The sequence below is a fragment of the Vicia villosa genome, linkage group LG3 (genome assembly GCF_029867415.1).
Source record: "Vicia villosa cultivar HV-30 ecotype Madison, WI linkage group LG3, Vvil1.0, whole genome shotgun sequence".
In the NCBI taxonomy this organism is placed as follows: Eukaryota; Viridiplantae; Streptophyta; class Magnoliopsida; order Fabales; family Fabaceae; genus Vicia; species Vicia villosa.
The window spans coordinates 161,750,005-161,759,564 of record NC_081182.1 but is presented as its reverse complement, the minus strand read 5'-3'; the positions used below and the strand labels follow the sequence as shown (position 1 = coordinate 161,759,564).

The following is a 9,560-nucleotide window of genomic DNA, read 5'->3' as shown; positions in this document are numbered from 1 at the left end:
TGTGGAGGAAGATAACGAAGCAACAATGGCAAGATTTCTTCATGGCCTAAATCGTGACATAAGTGACATGGTGGAGCTGCATCATTATGTGGAAGTAGATGATTTGGTGCATCAAGCTATCCAGGTAGAACAACAGCTCAAGAGAAAGGGTCTAGGAATGAGAAGCGCAACTACTTTCGATTCTCAAAGTTGGAAGGATAAAACAAAGAAGGACGGTGCTTCATCATCTAAGGAATCCACAGTTGAAAACAAAGGTAAAACTATTACCCCTGCTTCAAGTGTTTCAACTAACAAAAATGTTAAGTGTTTCTAGTGTCAAGGCCAAGGACACATTGCATCTCAATGTCCAACAAAGAGAACAATGCTTATGGAAGAAAATGAAGAAATTGTTGAAGAGGAGGATGATGATAATGAAGAGGAGTTTGAAGAAGATGGAGAAGAAATACCTAGTGGGGATTTACTCATAGTGAGAAGATTGTTAGGAAGTCAAATCAAGGAGGCGGATACAAGTCAAAGAGAAAATCTTTTTCATACAAGATGCCTTGAGCAAGGAAATGTTTGTTCTTTAATTATTGATGGAGGAAGCTATACAAATGTTGCTAGCACACGTTTGGTTTCTAAACTAAATTTGGAAATAAAACCTCACCCAAAGAAAGTGTAGAAATGCTTATTAATAAACAAGTTGAGGTCTGTTTTAAAATTGGAAAATATGAGGATGTAGTGTTATGTGATTTAGTACCAATGGAAGCTAGTCATTTGTTATTAGGTAGGCCTTGGCAATTTGATAGAAAAGCCAATCATGATGGGTACTCCAATAAGTACTCTTTTATGTATCATGGTCAAAAGATCAATCTTGTACCATTAAATCCTTGTGAGGTGAGAGAAGATCAAAAGAAAATGAGAGAAAAAATGATCAAGAAAGACAAGAAAAAGAAAAAGAAAAGAATGAAAAAGAAGAAAAGAATGAACAAGAAAAAGAAAAGAATGAAAAGAAAAAGAATGATAAAAAAGAAAAGAAACAAAGTTTAATTGCAAAAAAATGAGATGTGAAGAAAGCAATTGTGTCACACCAGCCCTTATACTTGCTCTTTTGCAAGGAGGTGCCTTTACTAACCACTGTTTCTAATGAAAACAAATTGCCAAGTTGTGTTGAGTCTCTTTTGCAGGAGTTTAAAGAATTGTTTCCAAAAGAGGTTCCAAGTGGATTACCACCCATAAGAGGAAATGAACATCATATTTTGATCTCAATCCAGGAGCATCTTTGCCTAATAGACCAGCATATAGAAGCAATCCACAACAAACTCATGAGATACAAAGACAAGTTGCTGAATTGATAAGTAAAGGATGGATAAGAGAAAGTTTAAGTCCTTGTGCTGTCCCTGTTATTCTAGTCCCTAAAAAGGATGGTAGTTGGAGGATGTGCACTGACTGCAGGGCCATCAATAATATTACCATCAAATATAGGCATCCCATTCCTAGACTAGATGATTTGCTTGATGAATTGTTTGGTGCATGCTTATTTTCTAAAATTGATTTGAAAAGTGGATATCACCAAATTAGAATAAGCGAAGGGGATGAATGGAAAACTGCTTTTAAAACAAAATTTGGTTTGTATGAGTGGATGATTATGCCTTTTGGGTTAACTAATGCACCGAGTACTTTCACGAGACTAATGAACCATGTGTTGAGGGAATTTTTGGGTAAGTTTGTTGTTGTGTATTTTGATGATATTTTGATTTATAGAAAGAACTTAAATGATCATTGCATTCATTTAAGGGCTGTTTTGAAAGTGCTAAGACAAGAGAACTTGTATGCCAACCTAGAAAAATGTGTTCTTTGCACCGATCATGTGATTTTCTTAGGTTTTATTGTGAGCTCTAAAGGGGTCCATGTTGATGAGGAAAAGGTGAAAGCCATTCGAGAGTGGTCTCCTCCCAAAAATGTAAGTGAGGTAAGAAGCTTCCATGGTTTGGCTAGTTTTTATAGGAGGTTTCTTGAACAATTTCCCTATTTAATCAAGCATAAGAAAGGTAAATCAAATGTTGTGGCAGATGCACTCTCAAGAAGGCGTGTCTTGATTTCTACTCTTGAAACTAAAGGTCTTGAGCATATTAAGGACATGTATGGAAGTGATTCTGAATTTTCTTCTAAATTTTTATCTTGTGAGCATGCTGCCCAAAATGGATACTTTAGGCACAATGGCTATTTGTTTAAGGAAAAAATATTATGTGTGCCCAAAGGATCCATTAGAGAATTACTTGTGAGGGAAGCACATGAGGGTGGGTTAATGGGGCATTTTTTGTTTTTTAAGACTTTAGATTTGTTGCAAGAACATTTTTATTGGCCTCACATGAAAGTAAATGTGCAAAAGTTTTGTGAAAAATGTATTGTTTGTAAAAAGGCAAAATCTAAGGTGATGCCTCATGGGCTTTACACTCCTTTTCCTACCCCTGAATTTCCTTGGATTGACATCTCTATGGACTTTGTTTTAGGGCTGCCTAGAACAAAGAAGGGAAAAAATTCTATTTTTGTGGCTGTTGACAGGTTTTCAAAGATGGCACATTTTATACCTTGCAGGAAAGTAGATGATGCTTGTCATGTTGCTAATCTCTTCTTCAAAGAAGTGGTACGCCTTCTTGGGCTGCCAAGGAGCATTGTTTCAGATAGGGAGACTAAGTTCCTAAGTCTTTTTTAGAGGACTTTGTGGGGTAAAGTGGGTACTAAAATACTTTTTTCCCACAACTTGTCATCCTCAAATGAATGGACAAACAGAAGTAGTCAATAGAACTCTTTCTACTCTTAGGGGCGTTCTTAAAAAGAATATAAAAATGTGGGAAGAATGGTTGCCTCATGTGGAGTTTGCTTATAATAGGGCTGTTCATAGTACTACAAAGTTTTCACCTTTTGAAATTGTGTATGGCTTTAATCCATTAACACCTCTTGATTTATTGCCATTGCCTAAAACTTCTCTTTTGAAGCATAAGGATGGAAAAGCTAAGTCTGACTTTGTAAAGATATTACATGAGGAAGTTAAAATACAAATTGAAAAGAAAAATGAAAGCTATGCTAAATATGCAAATAAGGGCAGAAAGCAAGTGGTATCAGAGCATGGTTCTAAAAAGGGCCAAATATTTGTAATTTGTTTTTTTTTCTTGTTAATTTTGTTCTTCATCTTGTATTGAAAAGTTTGCCAAATATTTGTAATCATCAAAAGTTTTTTTTTTTTTGTAATTGTTTGCCAAGTTTTAGTTTCTTATAGTGGTTCATTATGGAAGACAAACAAAAAAAGAAAAGTTTTGTCACAAAATGTCTTGTGAATTATAAAGTTTGTGACATGTTCATTAGTAAAAAATATTGGATCAATATGGCAAGTACAACTATGGTAGAGAGATTGGGACTTCCGGTTCTTGAGCATCCAGAGCCATATATACTTTATAGCCTCGAGGATCCAGAATTCAAAGATATGGCTAATATTTTGGTGACCAAAACAAGTAATAGTGTCATTCATGCTTGAAGAATACGAAGATGAAGTGTTATGTGATGTGGTGCCTTCAAAAACGAGAGAATTGTTACTTGGGTTTCCATGGCATAAACAACATCGACCAAAGTATGATTATTTCACTAACACATACTCTTTTTTATTTAAAACTTTTCAAATAGCTCTTGTTCCTAAAGAAAAATTTCAAGATCAAATCTTGAAAAGAGAAAGTGAGAAAAAAATGAATGTTGGAAATTTTGTCAATGAAGAAAAGAAAAAAACAATCATTGAAAAAATAGAGAGCACTAGTAAAGAAGTGGAAAGAAAAGAAAAAGAGAGAAAATACATTTACAAGGAAGTGAAGAAGAATAAAAGTTGTAAGAGAAAAGAAGAAGAGAGAAAAAAAGAAGATACAATTGAAAAAAAAGATCTCTTTGAGAATATGGAAGATAAAACAAAAAACTTTCAAAAAGAAAGAAAAGAGAAAAGGAAGAGAATTTTTTTCAATCAACTAACTATTGATGCAGGTTTGGATTTGAGGACAAATCCTCTTGAAGTTTGGGAGAATGATGAGATCATGAGTTTACTAAGCATGTGGAAAGAAACATATAAAAAAAAAGTGCTCCAAATAAAATGTGTTAGGGCCCAGCTTGTCAAATTTTTTTCCCAAAACACTTGTTTTTAATTTTTAATGTGTTTTTAAAAATCCTAAAGCTCTTAAAGCTTAGAAATTTCGTGACTTTTATGTTTCTAAGTGAATAATGGGCTCAAGAAATCAAAAGGTCAAACTTTGATGGAAGGAAAAAGAGAAAGGTGGGATGCATTGATAAAAGTGGCTATAAATTGCTATCATTCATCAAGGCAATTAATATCCACTTTCTCCACTACCTTTAAGTGTGTGACCTTTCTTTTCCAAATCATTATTGATTAGTTAGTGGGCTGAAGTTGTAGAGTTTCTTGAGTTATTATTGTAAGCTACCCTTTACCTATAAATAGGGAGCTAAATATGAATGAAAGAGCAAGTTGAATTTTGTTAAACACTTTGTGTGATTTTGAGAGCTTTGCTCCTTTGGTTCTGGATTGGACCAAGTTTTTTATATTATCAAGAAACTAAGTTTCTTGTGGTGATCTTCATTTAAGGCTTATCATCCTTTCTAAATCATAGAAAGAGTGTGGCGCCTCATTTCTATCCTTTTCCACCCATTTCTTTCAAAATTTTCCGTTGTTACAATTTTGTCTCAACTAAAATATAACTTGTAATTTCGTGTTCCTTACTCTATATTATTATCACTAATCACAAGTTTCACAAATATAACAAAGTATGAGAAAAATGGCCGCTTTACAAATCGGTTAGCTATCACCTCCTGCAGCAGAAAAACGTTATTTGACAGCAACTTAGCCCTTTCCATGATTTCTATCTCGTACCAATACGAATTATACATCGAAACAACACCAATTTACATGTTATAACACTATTCTAACATGTTTTAACATCAATCAACAACATACTTGAACATTATCATCCAATTCATCAAATTCACATAAAAGTTATGAGATTACTCAAAACCTAACTACCCCAAAACCCAACACATACAATTGAATCAAACAACAATTCTAATTCATTCTACTACCCTTGATTGTATAATAATTACTAACCCAAAGAGTCCCACCTTACCTTAGAGCTTGAATCTCTTGAAGGTTCTCTTCCTCTTCTCCTCTTTCACGTATCTTCTCTGTTTTCTCACTTTGGCTCTTTTTTCTTCTAATTTCCTTTTCACAATTTTATGAAAATTAGAAATATGATTAGTGAGGCCTACACACTTAGCACCCCCTTCTCTACTAATCACAACACAAGCCCAATTATATTATTTCCAATTCTCCAATAATTCACCGAATAATTAGTTAATTCCAAATAATTAATTTATATTTCAATTAAAGTATAATAGAAAAATATGGGGTGTTACACTACGTGATAAGACTGTGCACTTGTAGTCACGGATCTATAGACATACCCACTTTGTCGCGATCAACAGAAACTTCAGACAAGCAGACTTGCCTTATTATGGAAAGTTGGAAGATATCATTGAGATTAACTATTATGGTCATTTCAAAGTTGCTCTTTTCAAATGCAAATGGGCAGATACCACAAGAGATAGAGGGTATAAAAAGGATAGTTGGAATTTTAATTGTGTAAATTTTGATAGATTGATTTATAATGGTGATCATGAAGAACATGATCCTTACATTGAGGCATCTCAAGCACAATTGGTGTGTATTATGTTGAGGATTTGGTTAATAATGGATGGAGTGTTGCAATGCATTTAAAGCCAAGAGATTTGTATGAAATGGGAGAAGAAGTATAAGAAGAAGTTCATCAAAACATGTAATAATAAGAACATGAACTTGCTTTGAATTTTCATAACAATGATGATGAGTATATGCAATTAGCTACCAATCATTTGAATAATGATGTAGTTGATTAAAATACAGACATGTCTATATAGATAGATTTATATTGTTATTTGTTTAAAGGTAAATAGTTTTAGTATTGTTAAAGATGTGTTTTTTGTAAAAGTTATTTATTTTATTTATTTTGTTGTAATATGTCCCTTTTGTTCTTCAGAGTTATTTTATTTACTTTTCTCTAATATATTTCTTGTTAATATGCAGGCATGGAAAATCAAAAGTGTTTCCCAAATCCATTAAAGTCAACACCTCAAACTACACATGCAACACGTTCTCAAGCACATCAAGTTCATAAAAACATGCTTATATTCCCTGAAAGAAACACATTTAACGGCTTATGAATAATCTCAGAACTAACATAGAAGGAACAAAAAATTGAAGAGAGAGTATATAGAAGCAAGAGATGGAGAAATTACGGAAGGTGTTTGAATATAAGGTAAATAATGAGGCTTATGTTGAGAAGCTCATTATATGTAGGAACAATTATACTGTACTTGTTTTTCTGATTCTGCCCGTCCATTCCTATCTAAACATGAAACAGATCCACTTAATGAAAGTGATTTTGATGAACTTTTACATATATGAAAGGAATACAAGAGCATATTTCCAACATGAGAGGAAAATCTCTTTCTAATTCCTATGGAGTGCTTCAAATGGCCTAGTTCTTCTGTTTAAAAATTGGTTTGAAAAAGGGTCTTGAATTCTGTTATGCCAAATGTGTCGTCCCCAAACTATTACTCTATCATAAACATAGACTACCAGAAGAATAACCACTCACTAATGGATTATTGATAAAGATTACATGATCATAGCTAAATCATATTTTTCGGTAACTCACTTATTTCCTCACGAGTAAGCTTAAAGAATCCTGATAGTACTTCACTTAAACTCTCAAACCAAACCTGGGGAGATTATTTCAAGCCATATGGGAGTCATCTAACCAACAAACCTTCCCACACTTCGCTTACTCCACATAGACTTCTTATGGTAGATCACTATGGGGAATGGTATTTTTGGCACAAAGTTGTTCCAGCCAATGATGATGATATGCTTGCAACACGATAAGCAAACGAGCAAAAGCCAACTTAGAGCTAAATGAGAAGGTTTTAGAGTAGTTGAAATAGTAATTTTTTTACTTACATTAATAGTGACACTTTCATCCGCAGACAACCCTTTGATAAATCTCCAACATGGTCTTGATGCAGAACAGAACCCGGAGAAGAATTCGTACTAGACTTGGACTCCATCACATGCTCAATAGCTACCACAGCCTTAAAAGTGCCTAATAAATAAAATCGTCTTCCTGTAAAATCACTAATGAACATAATATGAGAAACTTAGCAACCAAAAGAAAAACATACATCCAGTATTTCTATCTTACACGATACTTGTTTGGTGGGATTGAAGTGCTGCTTATTAGGAAATAATACTTATCAATGAACAAAAACTTTTACAAGAGAAAAATGTGTGACCAAACCTGATGTTTTCCTTCCCTCACCAATTTGACACGGTCATCCCTGAAAACATAGAAATAAATATTTGAACAATCCTTCTCAAATTACATTCTGACAAGGAATCAAATATATTGAAGAATAATATGTTAGAAAACAATATAGAAATAGATAGATATATAATATAATAAAATACTTTAAGAAAGAGTATTTTGCCATGGCCTGTAGCGGCAACCCACAAAACAGACTCTGTGGCACCGACAGTGTTAGCCAAAGAAGCAACAATAGAATTAGCAATCCTGAGATATTTGCCATTCAAGAGGATCCACCGGAACTTTGAAATTGAAATTGAATGAAACGAAACCCTAATAAATAAATAAACAGATAATGGAAGAATAGAAACATACTGAATGGTCATTTGCTGGAAGAGGAGACCGAGAGTGGCGAGGGAGCAGAGTAGAACAATAAAAACATCGGAGAAAAGATAGAAGATGGCAGAATTCTTGAAAGCGCAGTGATAGTAAACGAGTGTGCCGCAAACCAATGCTATAATCAGTTTTCCACATTCAGAAGTTCCGATTCAAATTAAATAATAAAAACATCGAATTTCTGATAATAAAGAGGAATTACGAATTAGCACCTCAAAATCGAGGGTGGAATTGAGACCGATACTGGATTTAACCTGCCACTGTTCATCATCGTAAACTATGTTTTCATCTTCGTCGAGGTCATCAAGGTCGTTGTCCAGCTCAGGTTCGAGACCGAAAGAAGTTGGGTTTGGATTCGGAATCGAATTTATGTTTGACTTCATCTTCGGAGAGAGACCAGAGAGAAGCGGAAGATATTCACCTAATATTCATTTAACTAGATAATTAATATTCAATAAAATAGATTGTAGTTGGTTAATATGCGTAAGATCAATATTTTGAGTTATAAAATCAAATATTTTTTTAGTCTATCTAAATTTACACCCGTTTTAAGTTTAACCGGAGTAATAGAGTTGATTGTTTTTAAAAAATAGGTGTATATTGTTATGCGATAATACTTAAATTCAGTGGCGGGGCCAGAAATTTTAGACAGCTTGGGCAAAAACTTTACACCATTGATTATTCATCTGTTTTAATTTTTACTCCCTATTTTTATTAATTTTGCCTCTAATTTTGCCCTTGATTTTGTCTTAAAATCAACTATTAAATTGGGAGGAGTGCAAAGAAAATAGTGGTTGAGCCCGGGCGCCTGCCCGGGCTAGCTGGGCCTTGGCTCCGCCCCTGCTTAAATTGATATTTTATTTATAAAATTGCCACTCATTTCAAATTTACACCCGTTTTTTAATATATCGGGTGTAAATTTTAAAATTATATTGTTGTTTTTGCACTAGTGTCACCTTAGGCTATGTTTGGGAGTTTGGAGGGGAAGGGAGGGAGGGCTTTGAAAAATAGGAAGAATTGGGTGAAAAGGATAAAAAGATTTTAGGTAGGAGGGTTTTGGAGGGTTTGAGTTTACTCATAACACCAAAAACCCCATAAAATGGGGAAACTCAAAAATTGTATTGAAGGAGGGTTTTGGAGGGTTTTGAAGGGCTTACATAAATGTTCCAAATATCTTTTAGATTGTTATAGTATTCCTAAAATTAAAAATATATTAATGATAATGACTCTTTTATCATTCTAAACAAAATCATTTTTTCAAAAAATGTCAAATATTTTCCTATATTTTTTTAAAATTTCATTTTTTGAAGCCTTCCCCTCCCCTCCCCTCCAAACTCCCAAACATAGCCTTAGAGTTTATTAGAGAGCAGAAGCAATCGACAAGGGAAATGATACCTTAATGGAAAACATTATTTTGAACTTCATTTCATCATTTGAAGTTAGTTGGAATACAATACTAGGATGCTATATATAGTTGCACCTGCATGCTTGACTTCATTCATACATGTTTTTTTTTTTATAAACAGCTCATGTAATAGATTAAAAGAATATTAGAGGTACTCTAATTCTTACAAGAGAAACAGGAAAAATCCTGATAAACCAACTAGATTAAACGCACAAATTAGGATTTTTAAACCACTCATAAAAGTTACAACTAATTCTATCCTTAGCTGCAATTGCAAGCCACCACCACGAATGCCACATAATCCTATAAAATAACTCCTCTGAGTCGAAAAC

The 9,560-nt window shown here is 33.7% G+C and overlaps 1 protein-coding gene across 4 annotated transcripts; it reads right to left on the bottom strand.

Annotated features, from left to right (window-relative positions):
* Nucleotides 1-4,882: 4,882 nt before the first annotated feature.
* Nucleotides 4,883-8,258, bottom strand: LOC131656854 (uncharacterized). Of its 4 annotated transcripts, none has more exons than XR_009300337.1 (5): nucleotides 8,036-8,258; nucleotides 7,803-7,941; nucleotides 7,422-7,461; nucleotides 7,085-7,226; nucleotides 4,883-5,248 (listed from the first exon to the last, which is right to left on the bottom strand). XR_009300337.1 is itself a non-coding variant. In XM_058926441.1 (5 exons), exons 1-4 carry the CDS (start codon nucleotides 8,204-8,206, stop codon nucleotides 7,206-7,208), a joined length of 327 nt encoding a protein of 108 aa, XP_058782424.1. In that variant the 5' UTR covers nucleotides 8,207-8,258; the 3' UTR covers nucleotides 4,883-5,248; nucleotides 7,085-7,205. The 4 variants fall into 4 exon arrangements, 2 of the variants coding, with proteins under 2 accessions (XP_058782424.1, XP_058782423.1); XM_058926441.1 differs by having other exon boundaries at nucleotides 7,803-7,897; XR_009300338.1 differs by lacking the exons at nucleotides 4,883-5,248; nucleotides 7,085-7,226 and having other exon boundaries at nucleotides 7,266-7,461.
* Between the last annotated feature and the right edge of the window lie 1,302 nt (nucleotides 8,259-9,560).

Excerpts from the sequence above, each read along its gene's own strand:
- LOC131656854 (XM_058926440.1), bottom strand. The coding sequence starts at position 8,206 with ATGAAGTCAAACATAAATTCGATTCCGAATCCAAACCCAACTTCTTTC. Across the intron at positions 7,898-8,035 it reads ATTCCACCCTCGATTTTGAG|AATTCTGCCATCTTCTATCT; the intron begins GTGCTAATTCGT and ends TGCGCTTTCAAG. Across the intron at positions 7,462-7,802 it reads TTCCAGCAAATGACCATTCA|GGATGACCGTGTCAAATTGG; the intron begins GTATGTTTCTAT and ends CTATGTTTTCAG.